General features: G+C 42.6%; 1 protein-coding gene across 1 annotated transcript in view; it reads left to right on the top strand.

The window, feature by feature from the left end:
- The window catches only part of IPO11 (importin 11), a 256,286-nt gene extending 230,539 nt beyond the window's left edge, over positions 1 to 25,747 (top strand). Inside the window, exons 30-31 of the mRNA XM_032627475.1 lie at positions 5,073 to 5,152; positions 24,429 to 25,747. Coding sequence (XP_032483366.1) covers positions 5,073 to 5,120 — 48 coding nt within the window. The 3' untranslated portion in view covers positions 5,121 to 5,152; positions 24,429 to 25,747. The remainder of the gene's footprint in view (positions 1 to 5,072; positions 5,153 to 24,428) is intronic.
- The last annotated feature ends 953 nt before the right edge of the window (positions 25,748 to 26,700 follow it).

Genomic DNA, 26,700 nt, shown 5'->3' with positions numbered 1-26,700 from the left:
CCTATATTTATGCTGTCTACAAGATACCCACTTCAGACCTAGGGACACATACAGACTGAAAGTGAGGGGATGTAAAAAGATATCCCATGCAAATGGAAATCAAAAGAAAGCTGGAGTAGCAATACTCATATCAGATAAAATAGACTTTAAAATAAAGAATGTTACAGGAGACAAGGTAGGACACTACATAATGATCAAGGGATCAATCCAAGAAGAAGATATAACAATTATAAATACATATCACCCAATATACGAGCACCTCAATACATAAGGCAACTGCTAATAGCTATAAAAGAGGAAATCGACAGTAACACAATAATAGTGAGGGAGAGTTTAACACCTCACTTTCACTAATGTACAGATCATCCAAACAAAAAATTAGTAAGGAAACACAAGCTTTAAATGACACAATAGACCAGATAGATTTAATTGATATTTATGACATTCCATCCAAAAACGGCAGATTACACTTTCTTTTCAAGTGTGCATGGAACATTCTCCAGGATAGATCACATCTTGGGTCACAAATCAAGCCTCAGTAAATTTAAGAAAATTGAAATCATATGAAACATCTTTTCTGAGCACAATGCTATGAGATTAGAAATCCATTACAGGGAAAAAACGTATAAAACACAAACACATGGAGGCTAAACAATATGTTACTAAGTAACCAAGAGATCACTGAAGAAATCAAAGAGGAAATCAAAAAATACCTAGAAACAAATGACAATGGAGACATGATGATCCAAAACCTATGGGATGCAGCAAAACAGTTCTAAGAGGGAAGTTCATAGCTATACAAGCCTACCTCAAGAAACAAGAAAAATCTCAAACAATCTAACCTTACACCTAAAGGAACTAGAGAAAGAAGAACAAACAAAACCCAGAGTTAGCAGGACGAAAGAAATCATAAAGATCAGAGCAGAAATAAATGAAATAGAAACAAACAAAACAATAGCAAATATCAATACAACTAAAAGCTGGTTCTTTGAGAAGATAAACAAAATTGAAAAACCATTAGCCAGACTCATCAAGAAAAAGAGGGAGAGGACTCAAATCAATAAAGTCAGAAATTAAATAGGAGAAGTTACAACAGACACCACAGAAATACAAAGCATCCTAAGAGACTACTACAAGCAACTCTATGCCAATAAAATGGACAAACTGGAAGAAATGGACAAATTCTTAGAAAGGTATAATCTTCCAAGACTGAACCAGGAAGAAGTAGAAAACATGAACAGACCAGTCACAAGTACTGAAATTGAAACTGTGAGTAAAAAACTCCCAACAAACAAAAGTCCAGGACTAGATGGCTTCACAGGTGAATTCTGTCAAACATTTAGAGAAGAGCTAACAGCCATCCTGCTCAAACTCTTCCAAAAACTTGCAGAGGAATGAACACTCCCAAACTCATTCTATGAGGTCACCACCACCCTGATACCAAAAGCAGACAAAGATACTACAAAAAAAGAAAATTACAGACCAATATCATTGATGAATATAGATGCAAAATCCTCAACAAAATACTAGCAAACAGAATCCAACAAGAGATTAAAAGGATCATACACCATGATCAAGTGGGATTTATCCCAGGGATGCAAGGATTCTTCAATATATGCAAATCAATCAGTGTGATACACCACATTAACAAATTGAAGAAGAAAAACCATATGATCATCTCAATAGATGCAGAAAAAGCTTTTGACAAAATTCAACACCCATTTATGATAAAAAATCTCCAGAAAGTGGGCATAGAGGGAACCTACCTCAACATAATAAAGGCAATATATGACAAACCCACAGCAAACATCATTCTCAATGGTGAAAAACTGAAAGCATTTCCTCTAAGATCAGGAACAAGACAAGGACATGCACTCTCACCAATATTATTCAACATAGTTTTGGAAGTCCTAGCCACGGCAATCAGAGAACAAAAAGAAATAAAAGAAACACAAATTGGAAAAGAAGAAGTAAAACTGTCACTGTTTGCAGATGACATGATACTATACATGGAGGATCCTAAAGATGCCACTAGAAAGCTACTAGAGCTAATCAATGAATTTGGTAAAATAGTAGGATACAAAATTAATGCACAGAAGTCTCTTGCATTCCTATACACTAATGATGAAAAATCTGAAAGAGAAAGTAAGGAAACACACCTGTTTACCATTGCAACAAAAAGAATAAAATACCTAGGAATCAACCTACCTATGGAGACAAAAACCTGTATGCCAAAAACTGTAAGACACTGATGAAAGAAATTAAAGATGATACCAACAGATGGAGAGATATACCATGTTCTTGGATTGGAAGAATCAGTATTGTGAAAATGACTGTACTACCCAAAGCAATCTACAGATTCATTGCAATCCCTATCAAATTACCAATGGCATGTTTTACAGAACTAGGATAAAAAATCTTAAAATTTGTATGGAGACATGGAAGACCCCAAATAGACAACGCAATCTTGAGGGAAAAAAACGGAGCTGGAGGAATCAGACTCCCTGACTTCAGACTATACTAAAAACCTACAGTAATCAAAACAATATGGTACTGGCACAAAAACAGAAATATAGATCAATGGAACAGGATGAAAAGCCCAGAGATAAACCCACACACCTATGGTCAACTAATGTATGACAGAGGAGGCAAGGATATACAATGGAGAAAAGACAGTCTCTTCAATAAGTGGTGCCTGGAAAACTGGACAGCTACATGTAAAAGAATGAAAGAACACTCCCTAACACCATACACAAAAATAAACTCAAAATGCATTGTAGACCTAAATATAAGACCGGACACTATAAAACTCTTAGAGGGAAACATAGGAAGAACACTCTGACATAAATCACAGCAAGATCTTTTTTGATCCACCTCCTAGAGTAATGGAAATAAAAACAAAGTAAACTAATGGGACCTCATGAAACTTAAAAGCTTTTGCACAGCAAAGGAAACCATAAACAAGACAAAAAGACAACCCTCAGAATGGGAGAAAATATTTGCAAACAAATCAACGGACAAAGGATTAATCTCCAAAATATATAAACAGCTCATGCAGCTCAATATTAAAAAAACAAACAACCCCATCCAAAAATTGGCAGAGACCTAAATAAACATTTCTCCAAAGAAGACATACAGATGGCCAAGAAGCACATGAAAAGCTGTTCAATATTGCTAATTATTAGAGAAATGCAAAGCGAAACTACAATGAGATTTCACCTCACACCAGTTAGAATGGGCTTCATCAGAAAATCTACAAACAACAAATACTGGATAGAGTGTGGAGAAAAGGGAACCCTCCTGCGCTGTTGGTGGGAATGTAATTTGATACAGCCACTATGGAGAACAGTATTGAGGTTCCTTAAAAAACTAAAAATAAAATTACCATATGATCCAGCAATCCCACTACTGGGCATATACCCAGAGAAAACCACAATTCAAAAAGACACATGCACCCCAGTGTTCATTGCAGCTCTATTTACAATAGCCAGGTTATGGAAACAACCTAAATGCCCATTGACAGACGAATGGATAATGAAGTTGTGGTACACATATAGAATGGCATATTACTCAGCCATAAAAGGGAACGAAATTGAGTCATTTGTAGAAATGTGGATGCTTCTAGAGACTGTCACACAGAGTGAAGTTAGTCAGAATGAGAAAAACAAATATCGTATATTAACGCGTATATGTGGAACCTAGAAAAATGGTACAGATGAACCGGTTTGCCAGGCAGAAATTGAGACGCAGGTATAGAGAACAAACGTATGGACGCCAAGGGGAGAAAGCATTGGTGGGGGACAGGGGTGGTGTGATGAATTGGGCGATTGGGATTGACATGTATACACTGATGTGTATAAAATGGATGACTAATAAGTAGCTGCTGTATTAAAAATAAAATAAAATTTAAAAATTAAAAAAAAAAGAACAGTATAATGAACACCAGTGTACCCTTCATCACCAAATCGTTCCATTTTGCCACATTTACTATTTCCATGCCTCTAAGACTGGCATTTCTCTACATATCCACTAATATACCACTATATACTGACGAAAATTAATGCAATAATATCTAATAGTTTGTATTCCAATTTTCCAAATGCCCTCAAAGATGTATTTTATATCATGCCTGTTTTGTTTTATGGTCTGGAATCTACTGAACATTTATATATTGCATTTGGTGGTTTAGTTTTTAACTCTAGAATAGTCCTTTTCTCATGTCATTGGCGCTTTTTTGAAGAATCCAAGGTAGCTGTCTTGTAGAATCTCCATTACTCTGCAGTGTTCTAATTGTTTCCTTGTAACTGGATTCAGGTTAACGTTTTTGGCAACAAGACCCCATTGGTAATATACTTGCATGGTGTCACAGGATGCACAGAATGTCAGGTTGTCTCTCTTTTGATGATGCTACAGTGGATAAGGTGGTGCTCACCAGGCCTCTCTATAATTTTTCAAAGACCTTACAGTACTAGAAATTTCCAGTGGTATTTTTATTTGTTTTGTTTTGTTTTGGCCATAGAACTCTTAACCTCTACTAGCTTGCCTTTTCATTTACAGCAAGTTCAGCAATTTTATTTTAACCTAGATAAGTAAATGACCAAGCTATGGAAAGGTAGATTGACCCTGGTGCGCATTTCATCAACTGTCCTAAATCTCATAAACTCCATTATTGTTATGGCACACCTCAGGCAAGAGTCCTCTCTTTCTCTTTCCCTCTATCTCCTCTGCCCCCTTGTGTTTTTAAAAAATATGTAGATCTTTGTGAACACCTATGAAACCTGAACTCACATGCCACCTAAAAATGAAGAAATGAAGGTAAACAAAGGCATTTCTCTTTGTTGTTTTTGGATTTGTAAATGGTTGGCAAAGAGGCAAATATGCAACAAATAGTTTTTTTTTTTTAACACTTCACAAATACGTTATCATTTTTGGTCTGAACTTAAAAGGCAGAATACATGCCACACTTTAGAACATTTTCTTTTAGTGTGGTTTAGGATCAGCTGGCAAAATCGGGAGAGAAAAGAAAATAATCATTCCTTAAATGTGAATCTCTGATCTCTGTACTTCCATAGGACTGTGACATCGGAAACGGCAGTTCAAAGTTACTTTTTTCCTCTTAAGAAGAAACCATTCTGTCCCAAACACATTCCAGGTTAGTATGCAGAACCTCATGTCCCATGACAGCCCCATGCAGTTGTCTGAAGTTGAGCTTTTGAGCCCTTGAGGTGAATACCCTAATACCCTGGAAAAGAGCTGTAGCTATTGGTCTGAATTTCTCTGATTTTGCTTCTGGCCAGTTGAACTCCTGGCCTAGGAGACTCTTATGGTCTGAAGCACTTGGGTAAAATTCAGAACTGAGAGTCATTGACTACATTTTCTCTTGAATCCTTTCTTACTGTAACAAGTAGAGCGTCTCCAGTTAGCCAAAGATCTTTAACAAGCAAGATTTGTTCCTTGTTCCAGTTAATGCCTGCATCCAACTCATTTGGGCCTGTTGAAAGTTATTTAGCCAAACTGTGCTTTGAAGAACGGTCTAATCCAAGAAGGAATGTATTGATGTCTGGTCATCTAGCCCTTTTTTCCTTCAAGGTGAAACATTGATTTTCATGCCACTTTAATTTCCCTGTAGGGCAAAAATAGAATGCAAGTAACTGCTAGAACAGGTCATGAGTCCAGTGAGGCTTAAAGCATTTATATCTGTCTGCCACTAGGACGATGTTTTAAAGCTGGAAATTAGCCTTATGACTAGAAGTCTGCTTGTTGGGGTTTTTACTGAAAGGGGTTAAAGCAGGTTAAGTCTGGAGATGAGCTGTGAGTAGACCTGCCAGTGAGCTGTTTGTTTTCTCAATAGCTTTAGCCTGAGGCAAGATCAGTATCTCATTTCAGAAGGGGCAGGTCATTTCCACAGTGCTCTCTGGGCTGGCCCTAAAGTGACCTTTTTTTCTTTCCTTTTTAATGAACATTGCAACTTAAACAATAATCTAGAAGAGCAAAACTTTTTGATTGACAGCGGAGTTGTAGCTCATAAATGTATACTCTGAGCTCAGAAGCGTATTGACACCAGCCAGGAAAGGAAAATCTATTGACAGTTCAGAGGTAATCACAAACTAATTATGAGTTCTGTTTAGTTAAGGAACAGCTGGGTTTCTTTCTTTTTTGGATTGAAAGGCATATGTCTTGTGCTGTCTCTGGCAGTGAAATCAGTAGTGTGAAATGGCCTTTCCTTCAGCCTTGTGTGTTCTTTACTCACACACAATGCATTGAGAAGTGCTGAACCAGGTGAGCAAATCCAATATTTTATTATACTTACTAGATAAGCCTGCTAAAAGCAACTCACAGTATGGAACTATGGAAACCCAAACTTAAACTTACTGCAGTAATAGATTAGGGAATTGATTATTTTTATACCTTTCAAAAGGCTCCTCCTTGTAGATATATGTAAAGGCAGAAGATAGGCTTTTTATTTTTTTTTGTTTTATTTTAATGATTTTAGTTAAAGAATTTCAGAGCAGGAAGGGAATCAGAGAGAGAGGATTTATTCTAACCTTACCATTTCACAGGTGAGGAAATGGGCCCTGAAAGGTGAGGCCTGTAGCCTTGGGTTCCTAGTACCTCTTCCAATGTACTTTCAATTATATCTCTTTTTAAAAAATGTTAATGGTTGCCTAGGTTTACAATTTACATTTTTACTAATCTAAGTCCACCTTCAAATAGCAGTATTCCTGTGTAGTGTAGGTATCTTATAGCAGTGTTCCCACTTCTTCCATCCCACTCCTTATGATGTTGCTGTCGCTTACTTCACTCATCTATATGCTGTAATCACCCAATACATTGTTACTATTACTTTAAACAGTTACCTTTCATATCAATTAAGAATTTTAAAAAGCCACAAAGGTTTGATTTTACCTTCATTTATTTCTTCTCCAATAAGCATTCTTTCTTCATGTAGTTGTTGTTGTTTGTTTTGTTTTGTTTTTGCGGCACGCGGGCCTCTCACCGCTGTGGCCTCTCCCGTTGCGGAGCACAGGCTCCGGACCCGCAGGCTCCGGACGCGCAGGCTCAGCGGCCATGGCTCACGGGCGCCGCCTCTCCGCGGCATGTGGGATCTTCCCGGACCAGGGCACGAACCTGTGTCCCCTGCATTGGCAGGCGGACTCTCAACCACTGCGCCACCAGGGAAGCCCCTTTCTTCACGTAGATCTAAATTTCTGATGTATCTAATTTTCCTAATCCTAACCCTTTTAACATTTCTTTGCAGGGCAGGTCTTTTGATGATGAATTCTCTCGGTTTTAGCTTGCTTGAGAAGGTCTTTACTTATCCTTCACTTTTGAAGGATACCTTTGCTGGATGTAGGATTCTAGGTTAGTATTTCTTCTTGCTTGCATAGTTTTTGAAAAGAAGCCCACTATTGTTCTTATCCTTGTTCCTCTGTAGGTAAAATGGTTTCCCTCCCTCCTCTTGACTTCTTTCAAGATTTTTCTCCTTGTCTTTGCTCTTCTGAAGGTTAAGTATGATATGCCTAGATGTCAGTTTTTGGTTTACTTCTGTTACAGTGTTTTTTGTTTGTTTGCTTTTTTTTTGCAGTATGCGGGCCTCTCACTGTTGTGGCCTCTCCCGTTGCGGAGCACAGGCTCCGGACGCGCAGGCTCAGCGGCCATGGCTCACGGGCCCAGCCACCCCACAGCATGTGGGATCCTCCCAGACCAGGGCACGAACCCGTGTCCCCTGCATTGGCAGGCAGACTCCCAACCACTGCGCCACCAGGGAAGCCCTGTTACAGTGTTTTTGACTTCTAGCATTTACTTTTGATTTTTTCTTAGAATTTCTGTCTCTCTGCTTACAATGCCCATCTCTTCATGCATGTTGTCTTTTTCATTATAGCCCATGACATACTAATGGTAGCTACTTAAAATTCCCTGTCTGAGAATTCTAATATCTATGTTATATATGAGTCTCATTCTGATGCTTGCCCGAGATCTCTGATTTCTTGCTTGATCACAGATCTTTATCTGCCTTTTAGCATGCCTTTTAATTTTTGGTTGAAAGCTGGACATACTGTGTTGGGTAATAGGAACTGAGATAAATGATCTTCTAGTGTGAGCAGGTATGTTAATTTGGCTAGGAGTTAGGCTGTGTTTAATGTTTAATGTTAGCTCTTGGTGCCAGAGGTTTCAAATTGTCCTAGGGTTCTTGTTTTTGTTTCCCCTCTTTGACTTTGGGCTTCCCTAAGTACTTCTCCTCAGAGAGGACCTGTGTCTGGTATCTCTTTTAGCAGCAATCCACCATTATACTGGAGCCCTGTTGGTGTGGTGGAAAAGTGTGTGGGAGGGGAATGTTCTCTGATCTTATGATTAAATCTCAAGTCTTAATGGGCTTGAGTGTCTGGCCTGTGACCACCATGTGTTTCTTTTTCTTGTTTTTTTAAATTAATTAATTCATTAATTTTTGGCCGTATTGGGTCTACGTTGCTGCGTGCAGGCTTTCTCTATTTGCGGCTAGTGGGGGCTACTGTTCCTTGCAGTGCACGGGCTTCTCGTTGCGGTGGCTTCTCTTGTTGTGGAGCACGAGCTCTAGGCGTGAGGGCTTCAGTAGTTGTGACTCGTGGGCCCTAGAGCACAGGCTCAGTAGTTGAGGCGCACAGGCTTAGTTGCTCCGTGGCATGTGGGATCTTCCCAGACAAGGGCTCGAACCGGTGACCCCTGCATTGGCAGGTGGATTCTTAACCACTGCGCCGACAGGGAAGTCCCATGTGTTTCTTCTTGGATAGCCCTCTCGTCCCTCTGAGGTAAGACACGAAGATGAGAAGGGGCTGGAGTGAGAGGACTGCCCTTTTCCCATGCTTTAGGACAAGGGTCTGGTAAAGTCTTTTCTCTGGGGATCAGGCCTTTGTTATGGAGAAAGCTCTGGGTATATTTCACAAGCATGATCCTTCCCTTCCACCTGCCGGAGCCATGAGTGAAACTTTCTCTGATTTTACCAGGACAAATTGGTGGGGCTCCTGGAGGTAATACTCACCAAAGTAAGGGCTCCCCCTAAGACTGTGGTGCCCAGAATTGATCATACCAGTTTATGGCTCTGGCACTTCTGCTCCAAGTAAGTAGCTTTTAGCTGTGACTCTGGATTTGCCTGTCTCTCCACATTTTGGGGAGACAGTTTGCCCTGCAAACTCAGTTCTCTGATGAGTCCAAGAAAAGTCATTGGTTTTTAGTTTGTCCAGGTTTTTCCTGTAAGGACTGGAGTGATAACTTCCAAGCCATGTGTTGGAGCCAAAACAGTCCAAAGGTTTTATATATATATATATATATATATATATATATATATATATATATATAACCTATAGATGAACATTCAGAGAAAGAAAACTCAAAAGACTAGCAATTTTGTTTCTGAAATAATTTAGAGATAGCAGTTGAAAAGCTGATAAAATGCAAAAACCTTTCAAGCCAATTACATGGTCAATTCCTTTTTTTTTTTTTTTTTTTTTTTTTGTGGTACGTGGGCCTCTCACTGTTGTGGCCTGTTGCGGAGCAATTGCTTTTTAATAACATTTTTTTCCTCATTATAAAAGCAACATATGTTTGTGGTAAATAGCCATGTGTGACTTTCTCCAGCAGTATTGTTCTGTTCAGCTGTAGCCACAGAGTTGGGTTTTAGCGGATGATGCTGTTAGAAGAGGATGAAGGATTTAGAGCCAGATGATGGACAATGAATTCTAAGACTAATGAAAAGGAAGTAAAGACAGGGGAAGGCAAAAGATAGGGTAAATGGGAAGTCCAAAGGACTGCAGATCCTGATGGGGTTAGAACAGTGGTTGCAGGAGTGGTTAATAAGTAACTTGGAAGGACTGGCAGGCAGAGGTAATGAGAGACAGAGATACTGAGGTTACTGCTTCAGAAGGAGGAGCAGTTTCAGTGATGACAAGGGTCAGTGTGGGACCATGGCAGAGATTTCTACTCGATTATATTAGTCATTCCACTGCTTCTACCCTTGCAGGAGGTCAACACCCAAAGGAAAAGGTTTGTTTGTTTTTTGTTTTACAAAAGGGAGGAGTAATAGTCTGGAAAAATAGGTCTGAAAAGCACCTAGCACAGTGCCTGGAGCATAGTAGGTGCTTTACAAGTGAGTGGGTTCTCATTTGACTGTTACTGCCACTGCTGAGCTGTGTCCATGCTCTATAATGTTATTTTAGAACTTCCTGAAACCAGACTAGGAAATGCCTGTTTTGCTAAGTTCAATTTCATAGTGAATGGTGGTTTTGTTTGGTTTTAATTAATTAATTTATTTATTTATTTTTGGCTGCGTTGGGTCTTCGTTGTTGTGTGTGGCTTTCTCTAGTTGCAGTGAGCAGGGGCTACTCTTCATTGCAGTGTACAGGCTTCTAATCGTGGGGGCTTCTCTTGTTGCGGAGCATGGGCTCTAGGTGCGTGGGTTCAGCAGTTGTGGCTCGTGGGCCACACGAGAGTGTGGGGAGAACCTAGAGTGCAAGCTCGGTAGTTGTAGTGCACAGGCTTAGTTGCTCCACAGCATGTGGGATCTTCCTAACCAGGGCTTGAACCCGTGTCCCCTGCATTGGCAGGCAGATTCTTAACCACTGTGCCACCAGGGAAGCCCCATGAATGGTGTTTTGGCAAGATTTCTGTAGTGTGGTTTAAGTAACATCTTGTAGTCAAAATCATTCTGTGGGACTACATCTCCAGTGTTTAAGTCATGTTCCAATCATTGTTTGATGTATTTTCATTTACCTTTTCAGTAATACATCCATTCTGTAAAGTGAGAAATACAAATTGTAACAACATCCTAAAAGATAAGTATGTCAGTTTCCTAGGGCTGCTGTAACAAAGTACCATAAACTGGGTGGCTTAAAACAACAAATGTATTCTTTCATGATTCTGGAGGCTAGAAGTCCAAAACTGAGGTGTGGGCAGGGCTGGTTCCTTCTGAAGCCTGTAAGGGAGAATCCCTCCTTGCCTCTTCTGGTGTCTACTGACTCCTTGGCGTTCCTTGGCTTATAGATGCATCACTCCAGTCTCTGCATCTTGTCACATGGGCACCTTCTCCCCCTGCCTCTTTCCTCTTATGAGGACAACAGTCATCTCAACTGACTACATCTGCAGTGACCCCATTTCCAAATAAGGCCATATTCTGAGGTGCCGGGGGTTAGAACTTCAACAATTCATTTGGGGGGGGACACAATTCAACCCGTAATAGATGGATTTAAAGGAACCCATACTAAATATTTCTCTGTTCACTTTGTCCTGATGATAATGTTTCTGATGACTAGAGGCCCCAGTTCTGTGGATGAACTTGCTGCTCTTAAAAAGAAAACCTAGTTCTAACGAAAAAAGGAGCTGGAGGAATCAGGCTCCCTGACTTCAGACTATACTACAAAGCTACAGTAATCAAGACAGTATGGTACTGGCACAAAAACAGAAAGATAGATCAATGGAACAGGATAGAAAGCCCAGAGATAAACCCACGCACATATGGACACCTTATCTTTGATAAAGGAGGCAGGAATATACAGTGGAGAAAGGACAGCCTCTTCAATAAATGGTGCTGGGAAAACTGGACAGGTACATGTAAAAGTATGAGATTAGATCACTCCCTAACATCATACACAAAAATAAGCTCAAAATGGATTAAAGACCTAAATGTAAGGCCAGAAACTATCAAACTCTTAGAGGAAAACGTAGGCAGAACACTCTATGACATAAATCACAGCAAGATCCTTTCTGACCCACCTCCTAGAGTAATGGAAATAAAAACAAAAATAAACAAATGGAACCTAATGAAACTTCAAAGCTTTTGCACAGCAAAGGAAACCATAAACAAGACCAAAAGACAACCCTCAGAATGGGAGAAAATATTTGCAAATGAAGCAACTGACAAAGGATTAATCTCCAAAATTTACAAGCAGCTCATGCAGCTCAATACCAAAAAAACAAACAACCCAATCCAAAAATGGGCAGAAGACCTAAATAGACATTTCTCCAAAGAAGATATACAGAATGCCAACAAACACATGAAAGAATGCTCAACATCATTAATCATTAGAGAAATGCAAATCAAAACTACAATGAGATATCATCTCACACCAGTGAGAATGGCCATCATCAAAAAATCTAGAAACAATAAATGCTGGAGAGGGTGTGGAGAAAAGGGAACACTCTTGCACTGCTGGCGGGAATGTGAATTGGTTCAGCCACTATGGAGAACAGTATGGAGGTTCCTTAAAAAACTACAAATAGAATTACCATATGACCCAGCAATCCCACTACTGGGCATATACCCTGAGAAAACCATAATTCAAAAAGAGTCATGTACCAAAATGTTCATTGCAGCTCTATTTACAATAGCCCGGAGATGGAAACAACCTAAGTGCCCATCATCGGATGAATGGATAAAGAAGATGTGGCACATATATACAATGGAATATTACTCAGCCTTAAAAAGAAATGAAATTGAGTTATTTGTAATGAGATGTCTAGAGTCTGTCATACAGAGTGAAGTAAGTGAGAAAGAGAAAGACAAATACCGTATGCTAACACATATATATGGAATTTAAGAAAAAAAAGGATGTCATGAAGAACCTAGGGGTGGGACGGGAATAGAGACGCAGACCTACTGGAGAACGGACTTGAGGATATGGGGAGGGGGAAGGGTGAGCTTTGACAGGGCGAGAGAGAGTCATGGACATACACACACTAACAAACGTAGTAAGGTGGATAGCTAGTGGGAAGCAGCCGCATGGCACAGGGATATTAGCTCGGTGCTTTGTGACAGCCTGGAGGGGTGGGATAGGGAGAGTGGGAGGGAGGGAGACGCAAGAGGGAGGACATATGGGAACATATGTATATATATAACTGATTCACTTTGTTATAGAGCGGAAACTAACACACCATTGTAAAGCAATTGTACCCCAATAAAGATGTTAAAAATAAATAAATAAACAACAAAGTAATTCTTTCTCAAAAAAAAAAAGAAAACCTAGTTCTAAATGCACTCACGAAGAGTGGGAGGAGTTTTGCCTCAGTTTAAGGGCTGAATCTCTGCAGACAGGAACACCTTGCTGCTATGGTGGCGGGGAGTTTGCTGTGGTGCACATAGCCCCTCAGTAGTCACAAGCTCCCTACAAGGCAGTCGAATACTCAAGGTTCATTTACTAATCTTGCTTCCACATTGTTGCTTGAAAGTATAAATAATTCGTTGCCAAATCTGAAAGATGTTCCTTGGTTTCCATCTTAATGTTTCAGTTAGGTTAAATAACAACCAGGGACCACACTTGGATGTTTGTGCGAATCTGCACTAGCACAGCAGGCCCGTTTCGATGAGTCTAAGGAGAATGCAAAATGAATTGCAACAAAAAAAGTCTACTTCGGCACCATTGAGTTCAATTAAAAATGATAATAGAGTTCAGGCTGCCTACAGCTGCACTAAACTTAAGCTCCATTCTCCATTTGGCCTCCAGAAAACGCAACAACAACGACATGCAATTTAGCTGCTGTTTTGAGTTGTGTACTGGAAGGAGCGTGGACTTTGGAATCAGATCTGAATTTGATTCCAGGCTCCAAATCTTGCTTTACCCCCGATGGTAGGCAGAATAATGGGCCCCAAAGATGTCTGTACCCTAATCCCTGGAAACTGGGATGGCAAAAGGGACTCTACAGGTTTGATTAAGGTACAGACCTTGAGGTGAGAGAGTGTCCCGTATCATTCAGAGGGGCTCAGTCTAACTACCTGAGTCCTTAAAAGCAGAGATGCTTTCCCAGCAGTGCTTGGAGATGAAGGAAAAAAGGTCAGAGATGTTGTTGACTTTGAAGATGGAGGAAGGGACCTTGAGCCAAGGAATGCAGGTGGCCTCCGGAAGCTGCAAAGCAAAGAAAATAGATTCTGTCCTTGAGCCCCCAGAGGAATATAGCCCTGCCAATGCCTTGATTTGGGGGCTTCTGAACTCTAGAACCAAAAGATAATAAAGTTGTGTTGTAAGCCACTAAGTTTGTGGTAATTTGTAAAATAGCAATAGAGAACCAATATATGCACTTACTAGCTGTATGACTTTCTGAGTCTTGGGTTTCTCATCCAAAAAAAAAAAAAAAAATATATATATATTGATCTTGTGTCGTTTATGTGCAGATTTACTGAGATGATGTATGTAAAGTCCATTGTTAATCATTCCACGACTTAGTGTCAGGAGTCCATCCTGAGGAGCCTGATTATTTTCTCTCAGGTACCTAGCCTCCAATTTGGGCCCAGCTGCCAACAGGTGAGCGGTTGCACCTGGTTCCATGGTCCATGCCTTCTAGTCAAAATGTGATGGACGAACCAAGCAGCCTCAGACTCAGACTGGGACCTTGTTAGAATCGCTGAATCTCAGACCACATCCCAGACCGACTGAGTCAGAATCGATATTTTTTAACAAGGTCCCAGATGACTCATATGCACTTTAAAGTTTGAGAGGCACTACACTGGTGGTTCTCAAACATCACATATGCTGACAGAGCAAATGCCTGGGTCCAGGATTCATGAGCATGAGGCTTGAAATCTGTTGAAATCTGTATTTTTAATATGCTTCCTAGTTATTTCTGATGCATAAAGGGTTATAACCACTAGAATAAATACTTAGAGATGTACTTTAATATATGAGATTCAAATCAGAATTGTAAAATTTTCAATTAATACCTTTTTTTCTCTAAGGAAAGCAGCTATGCTATGTAAGCGTTACTAAGTGCTGCATTTTAAAAAGATACATAAAAGAATAAACATCAAAGAATAGCAGAGGCGCTTTCTCACTAGTTCTTAACTAGTTCTTAACACTTCCTCACTAGTTCTGATTCCTGTCCTGGCTTTATCAAATATACTTGATTAGACTTCGTAAGATTCATCCAGCTTCACTTCTCTTAGAGGCAGTACTTCCTAGACAACTCCACAAATGTGGAACCTTGGCATTAAACCCTTGGCTGTTTTCTCTTTAGCAAGAAAGATCTAACCACTTAGTAAATTATCGGAAGACAGACAAGAGTTTTTGGAAAGCTTTCTCTGTCCTGGGAGTACCTGCATCTCTTCCTCCATAGACAGAAGCATAAGAAGAAATCTCGGCAGTTGTAATTAGGGCAGCCCGGCCACGCTTCCATGACCCAGAGCACAGAGTTGCATTCCAAGAACCGAAACTAGCATGGCTTCTCTTCAGCACGCTCAGGGCAGAAGATCCAGAGTCTGGAGAGGGTGCTCAGATTCAGACTCTTACCCTACCCAGGAGCTCCAGGTCCAAACAGCTAGATAAGGGCTATAGGCAAGAGCCAAAATCAAGAATGAGGGGCTGAGAGCAAACCTGGGCAGGAAGGCAGCAGGTTAGGAGGCAGTGATGAAGCTGCTGGACAGTTGCCACAACTGGCTTTGAGGAGCCTTCTTTACTAGGCAGCAGGGACTTGAGGCAGATGCTCTGGGCTGCCTTTTAGGGCAGGGGGGATGAGCACTGTACCCTCCAAGATTCCACCATGAAGAGCAGAGTGAGCTGGGACGCAGGCCCAACCAAGGGGGGTCTAGAGGAAACTCTCCATTGTAGCCAGTGAGAGCTTGGCAGCCTGCACGCTCACTGTAAGGGCTGTTGATGACCACAGTCTTTCCAGGCTTTCCCAGCTCTAGAAAGTCTCCTGAAGTCCTACCAGACCCAGCTCACTGACCCAGAGCCTATCAGTTGTGGGTCTGGTAATGCAGGCCTGGGCAGGCCATTCTGGGGTCTCTACCTCACTGAACAGAAAACACTGAGGCAGCATTCTTTTTTTTTTTTTTCTATTGGAGTATAGTTGACTTACAATGTTGTGTTAGTTTCAGGTGTACAGCAAAGTGAATCAGTACATATATCCAGAATACATGTACATATATCCACTCTTTTTTAGATTCCTTTCCCATATAGGCCATTACAGAGTATTGAATAGAGTTCCCTGTGCTATACAGTAGGTCTTTATTAGTTATCTATTTTATATATAGTAGTGTGTATATGTTAATCACAATCCCCTAATTTATTGCTTCCCCCCATGTTTCCCCTTTGGTAACCATAAGTTTGATTTCAAGATCTATGAGTCAGTTTCTGTTTTGTAAATAAGTTCATTTGTATCATTTGTTTAGATTCCACATGTAAGTGATATCATATTGATATTTGTCTTTCTCTGTCTGACTTACTTCACTTAGATGATAAGCTCTAGGTCCATCCATGTCGCTGCAAATGGCATTACTTCATTCATTTTTATGGCTGAATAATATTCCATTGAATATATGTACCACATCTTCTTTATCCATTCCTCTGTTGATGGACATTTAGGTTGCTTCTGTGTCTTGGCTATTGTAAATAGTGCTGCAGTGAACATTAGGGTGCATGTATCTTTTCAAATTATGGTTTTCTCCAGATATATGCCCAGGAGTGGGATTGCTGGGTCGTATGGTAATTCTATTTTTAGTTTTTTAAGGAACCTCCACACTGTTCTCCATAACCGTCCTACCAATTTACATTCCCACCAACAGTGTAGGAGGGTTCCCTTTTCTCCACACCCTTTCCAGCATTTATTGTTTGCAGTTTTTGATGATGGTCATTCTGACCGGTGTGAGGTGATGCCTCATTGTAGTTTTGATTTGCATTTCTCTAATAATTAGTGATGTTGAGCATCTCTTCATGTGGTGGCAGCCTTTTTATTAACAGAAATTACAAATTTCCATTTTTGTTAGAAAAAGTAGCAAGTCGTACTTCCTTCTACACTTCTTTCAGAGTCCTGAAGTATGTATATGATACCTATTCTTTCATTAAGTTTGCCCTCTCCCACAATAAACCATCTAAAAGACATTTAAGCAAACCCCATGTGGTGTAAAATAAAGATATAATATTTTGCCACAGAGGCTCCAGGGGCCGACTGGACACTTGATTGAATTGTATTCTCTGCTACTGGCTGGCTGTGGCATAAAGCTTGTGCAGTTACATGCTCCTGGCTACTCAGCCTTTGGGTATTTCTCCTATGCCTCTCTTTCCCTTCCCTGGTCCTTCCTTTCTGCTTACCCTTCCCTTGTCTTACTCTCACATGCAGAGTTCCTAACCACTATTGTCTAACACCATTAAATCATATCAAATTACATATCACCCCCCTGTGTAATTTCCAGTGTGGTTCTAACATGTCAAACCAGAAGATCAGACTCCTTAGAGATGGGAGTTGTCAGTGCCATAAAATCCAGGGGAGAGAGAGCCTTGGGGTAACTCGACTGGGCCCTTATCCCCCTGGAGCCCGTCTTCAGAAACAGTGTGTGCTGGTGGAACACAAGGGTCTGGTCTCCTCTCAAGTTGTACTTCTCCCTGTAGATGAATATATGGGATTCTACTTTCATTGAAAAATCACATAAAGTCAGAGTCAGAGTCAGAGTGGTTCAGAGTCACCCCCTAGGTGCTCCTAGACCTCAAAGAATACCTCCCTTCACTCTGCACCCATGATTGTAATCCAGCGAACAACAACGACAAAGATCATTTTGATGGTGTTACTATTTAATATGATTCTCACAATATGAGTATTATTTCTTCCATTTTCCAGTTATGAAAATAGGCTGAGAAAGGCCCTGGGTCCCACGGCTGGTCGCTGATATCAACTGGGCCGCCTGACCTTGGGCCGTGCTCTTCACCACATCATTGCACGGCCCCCAAGCCATCCATCAGCCATCTCCCTCCCCGGCCTCCTCACCCGTACTCACCAGGCGCTATCCATCCTCCCCTCCCTGTGCCATGCAGCCTCTCACACTTGGCCTGGCCTTCACACAGCCTTCCCACACATGCATCGCCTCTCCTGGTGCCCCATCCCCACACACAGGCACAGTCTCTCTCTCTCTCTAGAATTTGCATGGTCTTGGGTTGTCTGAAAGAAAAAGACCCGCCAGAGCCCACACTGGTGCTTCATGGGTCTGTAAGCCAAAACCTCCAGACGAAGGGAGAGGTACTCCCTCCTCCAGCTTCTAAGGCCATCCTTGCCAGTGCACATGTCCACGGGGTGCAGTGTACATGTGGCCGGCTGGGACCCGGGCCCTGGAAGGCTGCCCACCTCTGGCTGCCCAGCTTGTCTCTGCTCACCAAGATTCTCTGCATCTCACTGCTGTCCAGGCAAAAGGCAAAAAGAGCACAATATCAGAGCTGTGATTACTTCAAACAGATAAAGAATCCTGTCTAGGTAACCCCATCACCCCTTCGTAGTTGCCAGGTCTGCGTGATTTATGCAAATGACCTGCCTGTGTTTGCTGGAAGCAGATGTTGGCATGTGCAAAGTAGCCTTCCTTGTCAAGGTTAAGGACTTCTCTCAGGAGAGGTCTGAGGGCAGGAAGCTCTGTTCTTTGGGCCAGAAAAACCAAGATTGAGCAATTAAAAATTGCAAAGCCAAATTTTTGAAAAGCAATTCTGCCAATATCCCAGGACCCAAGTCAGACAATCTCTTCTGAGATCACCAGGCCCCCCTTCCTGCTAAGGGCCACTAATGCCACCCCACTTGAGCATGCAGGGACAACCTGCAGAGGACATGCCATGAAGATAATGCAATTTGGCTGAATCGTTTGAACGCTCTGCAGATACAGCAGCAGCCCCGACCTCCAGAGCCTAGCCTTGTTCATTGAGTAACTATGGCCCAGTACTTACTACATGCCCAGAATGGTCCTAAAGCTTTTCATCTACTAACTTGTTTACTTTTCATGATACTACCCCCTCCACAGAGAAGACATTGTGTCCAAGCGGTTGAGTGATTTGCTCAAGGTCACACAGCAAGCAGGTGGCAGAGCAAAACTTTGAAGCTGGGCTTTCAGCTCCAACGTCTGTGCAGTGGAGGATAAATCAGGATCCCTACGCTTCCTGCCTTGTCATCTCTGCAGAGAACAAACACCCCAGGATAAAATGTTATCAAAACAAGGCAGGAGGAAATCAGGAAAGTTTGGAACCAGGCACAGCACTCCCTCATGGGCGGGTAGAGCTTTGTGTGTTACAGAGCACTTGGGTGTGGGGAGTAGAGCTGTACATAGAAAGTCTTTTTCTTGTGGCCTTATTTGTGATGGAGTGTGAAGCTGTGAAGCTTGCTGTTCTTCATTCATCACCAGCCCCCTCAGATTGCAGAGAACAAAGATCCCCAGATCATGACGTGAGGCACAAGGTGAGGCATGGTGTACCCTGGGCAGGAGTGGAGGAAACCGTACAGCAGACCAGCGAAGTTGCCTGCTCCCCTCCCCGCTGCAGCCTCTACTGGCCCCCAAGCAGGAAAGAGAAGTGGGGGCTTCCTGGAAAGCAGAGGTCGAGTGTCTGGGAGGGGCACTTGGCCTATTTCTGGCCCCCCCCAAGGTCAGAGCTTGGAGAAGTCTCCCTGAGGCTCCGGTGACTGGTAGCAAGGCTGGTATCCGCCTCTCACTGGAGGTGGGGTGAGGCCGGAGCAGCTGAGCCCACTGGTAATGTAAATGACCCTCACCTTCCCCCAGCAGCCACTGCTGCCCCGTGATGGGCCAGGGTGAGGCCTTCTGGTGATTTAGAGTTAAACCAGAGGAGGTGGCTGGTAACTTAGAGTTTAACCAGAGGAAGCCCTTTAAACTGGACAGTCAGTCATAACAAAGTACCTGAATTTGAATATTTACACAAGGACTACATTTTCAATCAGTAGTGACTAAAAACGTGCCACTGTGGTTTGAATTTACTGGTTTGGGGCAAATTTCATTTTGCCAATGCTGAGTAGGAACGGGCCTCCCTGGTTAAAGAAAGAATATACTGTTACACAAATAAAACAAGTTTCGTGTGAGTCCATGGATGATTTGACAATGTCAGTTTATATGCACCACACATGCTTGAAAACGTTTATCCTCGCCGCCCACTGAGGAAGGGCTGTGTGGTGGGGAAACAGCAGCTGGCATAGCTTCTGCCATGAAATTCCAGGCAGCTTTCTCCTTGGGACTGCTCTTATGGAATATTTTCACTAGGCAAGACAAAGATATTTTATACACACACACACACACACACACACACACACACACACACACACACACAGTGTTGCTAAGAAGAAAGATTAAGCTGTGTGTGAGGGCTGGGAAGACTGAAGCTGGCAGTGCTTAGTGTTTTTTAGAAAGGCTGGTTATGGAAAGCTGCCTTGTGAGGTGACATTCAAGCAGAGACCTGAGTGAAGTGAGACACAGCTAAATACTATTTGAGACGGGTAATGGAATTGGGGTGAGGTTTTTTGGTTTGTTTGTTAGGGACTGAATCTTGCGTTCCCTCCAAATCCATGGGTTGAAGCCATAAACCCCTCCCTTCCTCCCCCATGATGGTATTTGGAGGTGGGTCCTTTAGGAGATGATTAGGTTTAGATGAGGTTGAAGGTGGGGCCCCCATGATGCGATTAGTGCCATTATAAAAAGAAGAGACACCAGAGCCCTTTCTTTCTCTCTCTGTCTTGTGAGGACCCAGTGAGAAGCCAGCTATCCACAAGCCAGAGGAGGTCTCTCACCAGGAACCCAATCTGCCAGCACCTTGATCTGGGACTTCCTAGCCTCCAAGGATATAAGAAATAAATGTCTATTATTTAAGCCACCCAGTCTACGGCATTTTGCTATAGCAGCCCAACCTCACTAACATAGTTTGATTTCATCTTGCTGAGTTAATGTCTGCTCTTAGCCATTTCACAGCTTCTGAAGATAAGCTCCAGAAGTTACCCCCACAGCATGGAAATGCCATCTCCCTGGTTTCAGGAAGGTATGTAGTAGCAGGAACGTGAATCTGAGAGGTAGTCATAGGAGGAAAGGAAAGGATGTTTATGATGATCTCCCTCTCTTAGTTGGCACATAGGTGGGCCTAGGGTCACCAACTAACTGATGGTTCACACCAAACTTGGGAACTTATTAGTTCCCACCAGGGCAACAGACACAGACCAGGACTGGTCAGGGCAGATCTGGATGTTTGTTAACCTAGTTTAGTTCCTGGTTTGAGTGATAAATGATCCTAATCCAGCCCTAGTTCACCTTTTCTCACGAGTGCCCCTGGGGTACAGTTATCGTTGCTTTGGGCTTGGGCAGCTGACTGGTGATAGGACCTATAGAGGTTTAAGGGAAGAGAGAGTCTTTCTTAGGCCTCATACCTAGGTGTGAAGTCATAAAATATTTATTTGGAAAAAAAGCATCTTGCCATTGTCACCTGTAATTAAACTTCTCTGAGGGGATTTTCAGTTTGGGATGGAAGTGGTCTGGGCAGGACTCTGATGTTTCTGCATCCCACGCTTTTACATTATCTTAATACCATTTAGAGCAGCGAATGTAGCAGTTAAGAATGAAGGCTCTGGCAGCAAACTGCTCTGGTATGAAATATTTGTCTCTGTCACCTTCTAGTTGTAAGACGCTGTGCAAATTACTTAACTTCCCTGTGCCTTTGTTGCCTAAACGTGTGTAAAAACAATGCTTTTTTCCACAAAGGTACATAAAGGTTAAATGAGGTAAATAAAGCACTTAGGGCAGTGCCTGACATATATTAAAATGCTCCATAAACGTTGGCTATTACAGTATTACAATGATCATTATTATATTTTAATAGCTAAGTATCTAAAAGATTATTGTCCTATTTTATGGATAAGGAAACTGAGTTCAGATGTGTGTTGTTGTGGCCAGAGAAAATTGCAGAGATTTGAGCCAGGATTATGGGCAAGGTAGGTGGGTGAAGCGGAGGAGGTAGAGGATCCTGCATGTAGAGTCAGGAGAACACACGCTGTGGTCAGGGGACAGTGATGAGACAAGTGCCACTGACGAAGACAGATAGAGTTGGTGGACAGTGGGCAAGAGGGGCTGGCTGTGGTGAAGATTATGGGGCAGAAACTGTCTGGAGAGTCTCCCACAGCTGGCTTTTCCTCTTGGCTGCCTGCACGAGGTCTCTCTGCATCCAAGGGAGGATAGTTATTTTCCTTGCAGGTCTGGGCTAAGAGCTGTTGGGTCTTTGGGAGTCCACACCTGCTGTCCCTCCGGCGAGGTGCAGCCTTTGGTTAAGGTTCTTGCATGCTGGGCAGGTGCAGGAGGCAGAGTGTGTCTCCGTGTCCGGGGGCCATCCCACCTCTCTGGCAGAGATCAGTTTATTTCAGCCTCAGCTTCTGTTTCTTCATTAGTTGTGACTCTATTAGTTGCGAGGCTGGAACCCAATTCAACCTGGCTTAAGAAACATGGGAATTTATTGGCTCCCTTAGTTGACCTTGTTGGAATATATTGGTTTCAGGTGCAGTTTGATCCAGTGTCGTGTGGACCCAGTTTCTGGCATTTTTTGGCTCTGTTTTCCATAGTGTTGGCTTCCTGGGCAGTTCCAGGTACATGTCATCTTCCTTATGGAAATTCCAGCAGAAGAAGTGCTTTTTTCCCTACTGCCCCAATAAAGGTCTTATTGCATCTGAGTAGTTCTTGTTGGGCCACAGATCCAACTCCAAGCTAATCGCTGGGGCCAAAAGAACGAGATGTCCTGATGGCCAGGCAAGCCTACATCCTGTGCCTGTGTTTGGAACTGGGAATAGAATCTTCAGGATGGGGATGGAGCACAGGGGATCCCAGGAGAAGGGCAAAAAGAGCAAACAACAAATAAAAGAAAAGTAGCTTCTTTGCACTGAGCCAAAGAATGATTGGTAAAAATGAGGTTTGTGTGTCTGGAATGGCTTTTAGTCTTCGTTATCCTGGAGAACAATGCCTGCAGCTGTTTTCTTCATATTTGCTCTAGGTTTCCTTGGGCTTCGCCAAGTGGGCCCTGTCCCCACTGCTGTTCGCTTATTTTTAAGCCTGACCACTTGTGGCCATCTACCCTATAACCCAATATTCCAGCTTTGTTTTCTAATTGGAATTACACAACATATGCTCTCCTCTCTTCTCCCTGTGATCTTGAATTCACCAATCTCTCTCCTGTTCTGCCGCTGTCAGAACAGAAAGCTGCTCTCCAGTGGGGACCCAGCACCGCATCACACCTCATGCAAACTTGACTAGTATTTCAGGATGCAGCTCATGATGTTCCCTCACTTCACCCACCTGGACCTGAGTTCGCTGATAAACTCCTGTGATCCATGCCTAAGCTCTGTGATGAAGGGGACCCGTGTCAGTTAATTCTTAAATCCTCTTACATTGGCTCTTTGACATTGCTGAGTAAGACTAAGTCTGCCAAGATGTAAATGTAGTGAATCAATTCTGTGGTTAAGGTTATAAAAATGTAAGCAGGGGCCTCGCCAACGACAGGCTTTCAGTGCCAGGTTGGGCACCTGGACTTGTGTCCTGTTGACAGAGGGGAGCCATTGAATGTTTCCGAGTAGAGAGAGACGCCCCCTGCTCACGACCACTATTCACTGAGCACATACTGAGTGTCAAGCCCTGTGCATGTGTCCTTCACATGTGTGATCTTATTTCACGGCCTCAATAATTTGGCAGGAGGAGAATTCTCTTCTCAAATGGCACCTACTCACCTGAAATCACACCTCATTCTTGGCAAGAATCCCTAAAAGCACATAGTATGTATAGAAAACCAACCATCCACCCTCGCTCAAGCCTCCAGTGATGTGCTCCCTTCTCATCTTATAACATGTAAGCCCTGGGGGAGGAGTTCATTGTTCTCACTGTTTGGCAGGGCAGCTGAGGAAGACGTCATGTAAGGGTTAAAATAACAGTGAAAAGGAAATGATGCACTTCCCTCTCAATCAGTGCTTCCCTCTTTTTGGCCTTTTGCTTTTTCAGAGTGGAGATATCTGTACCCCTGTGTGTCCATTCCTTCCTCTTGGCTGACAGTCCCATCTCTCCGCCATCAATTTCCCTGTTAATTTCACACCCCTTAGATCTGATCTTCACATGCTCACCCCCTTCCTCTCCATGACCCTTTCCACCACAGAATGGCCTCCTGGACTTGTTCACTGTGTCCCCTGGCTCTGTCACTTCATGCCTGTCTGCATCACTTTACCTGTGTGTCTCTCGGTGCATATATAGTGGCCCTTGCTTGACTTCCTCCCCTGTTTTTTAAGTCCATATCCTCTGGTCTGTTTTGCCAGATTTGCTCCCCAGGGGAATCGCACTTCCCCTGCTGCTTATCTGGCATTGTCCAACTTTCATTTCTGTCAACGACAACCGCTGTGCCCCTGAGTTGCATTTTGTTCATCTTATTTCTCCTCTGTTACGTCCTGTGTTCAAACTCCAGCCCCACCTCACACTGGCTCTGCGGTCCTGGCAGAGTTGCTTTACCTCTCTACACCTCTGCGTCCTCCTCTGTTAAACAGGAACGGTGTTAGTATTTTTCCAGTAGGATTCTTGTGAAGATTAAATGAGCTATTTAATGTGTGGAAAGTGTTCAGAACATTACCTGGCACAAAGTAGGCGTCTGATGAGTGTTAGCTCTTACTCTTGTTGTGGTGGTGTGTTACATTGTTCTGACACGTTGATTCACAAGGGTGCCTCAAGAACAGCAAACCCGGGGCAGGCTCTGTGCTGGAGAGACAGACATCAGGTTGGAGGGTGACCAAGTGGAAGGACAGTGCGTGTGCCCTGTGCCAGCTGGGTGTCCCCTGACCTCACTTTTGCCAGCTTGGGAGGAAAGTCGCCTGTCCTTCAAGGAGGAGAAGACACCACTCTTGCTTACCAGTTAAGTAATAAAATGGAAAATAAAGTAGTTTGGGTAAATACTGACTTGGTAGGATTGACTCTCCATCTGTTTTATTTCCTTCTGATGATCCATCAAGATTCCTAAATGCAGTTTGGATTTTGAAAACATCTGGAATCAGCCAAGCACAGTTTGGAAGCTGTTGAGTGCTGACATTATAATCTGTATTTCTTGCTGCTCAGCTGTGCCTGCCGACTATGCACTGACCTACGAAGATGAAGCCAGCAGTGTGCTCCTTCAGACAGCATCCTGCCTCAGGGGGACTGAGGGTCCTTATGAGTATTGTGTGTGTGTGTGTGTGTGTGTGTGTGTGTGTGTGCACTTATCTTTGCTCCTGATTATAAATGTAATAACGTTCACTATTGAAACATTAGAAAATAAAGAAAAAGGTAAAGAAGCAGCAACTCATAATCCATTCACCCAGAAATAACCACTCTTAATGTTGTGATGTGTATGTGTGAAGGATTTTGTGTACACACACACACACACCTTTTACTCTATGTGGTTTTAAAAAAACAAAACCAGGATCCTTTGTGTATGCATTTAGAATACTGGCATTTTTTGATAGCATTATATCCTATTTTTTCTATCTTTATACATTTTTTATAAATATAATATTTGAAAACTGCCTTAATATTCGGTGGATGGGTATTCTGTCAGTTCAGGTCCTCCAAGAAGCAGATGCCAGGAGAGGATTAACTGTACAAGGAACATGTTGGGAGAAATCTCTGTGAAGGACAAAGGAGAGGGAACAGGCAAGGCAGGGGGATGGTGCAAGTGTGACACCTGTGAGAGGAGATCAAGAGGAAGGGTTTGCCAGGGAGAGCATCACAGCCCTGAGAAGGGCTTGCCTAGGCTGATGGGGAGTCAGCCCTTGGGCAGAGGTTGCCCACCGCACAGTTCTCACGTTGGACAAGAACGGCCTGGCTCCGGTGCCCCTCCCATGCTTAGTCAATGGTGGGGGAGGGCAGCAGGGAGGAAGCGTGACCGCAACATGAACACTGATGTGGATCCAAAGGGATGGCAGCCGGAGGCTTCTCGTCAACTCTCCCCCGTGGAATAGTCTGTTGAAGGAGATCTGAACGGCACCGCTTCCTGGTCACCACAGAGTCCCCTAAGTTCTTTGATTAATCCTTTATTGTTAGCTATTTTGACCATCCTCATTTTTTTGCCATTATACATTAAGAAGCAATAAATATTCTTTGACATAAATCTTTGTGTTCTTCATTGATAATTTCCTTAGGGTCAATTAATATGTGGACTTCTGGTTGAACATAGTACATTGAAAATAATAAGTTTTCTTGGGCTGCCTCTTAAAACTCAATTTTGAATTGAAGAAATCAACAAAGTCAACATCTACAAACTTAACCGTGGAGACAGCAGTAGATGACACTTTCACAAAAAATTTAAAAGATGGAAAAATATTAAGATAAATGTTAACAGATTGATCAAAGGGAAGAACATTGAAACCCAAGCTGCCTGCATAGGAGGAGGCCAGTAAGTTGTAGAAACCCTGAAAGGCTTAGGAATTGGAGGTACCACGTGTCCTAGAAGAGCGTGGGGACTGAGAGCAGGATGGCTTGGAAGTTGGCGTAAAAAGTCAGGCCTCCCGATGGCCTCCACCGCCCCAGGTGGCCACCCTTGCTGAGGAGATGGGAGCTTCAACCTCAAAGAGGCTGCTGACTTTGGGATGTTAGACTGGGTAGAGGACATGAGCACAATGTATAAAACAGAGATTACATGCAAGTCTACAGACTAACCCTGTCCCTTCCTCCATTCCACTTTCTTGGCCTCAGTTTTTCCATCTGTAAAAATGGGGATAAGTTAATAATAGTACTTTACCTTGCAGTGTTAAGGATAAAAACATAAAACATGTAGAACAGTAGCTGGCGCATAGTAAGTACGTGTAAGTATTTGCTCTCACTGTCAATGTCATCATCATATATATACACTGAGCTTTCTCTTTTTTCCATTTATCCATTTACTGAACCTTATGCTGTTATCATACTGTTTTAGCTCATAAGGCTTTGTATTCTGTTTCCTCTCCTTTATTTGAAAGTAA

The sequence above is a fragment of the Phocoena sinus genome, chromosome 3 (assembly GCF_008692025.1).
Source record: "Phocoena sinus isolate mPhoSin1 chromosome 3, mPhoSin1.pri, whole genome shotgun sequence".
Classification (NCBI taxonomy): Eukaryota; Metazoa; Chordata; class Mammalia; order Artiodactyla; family Phocoenidae; genus Phocoena; species Phocoena sinus.
This window is presented reverse-complemented; position numbering and strand designations above follow the sequence as displayed.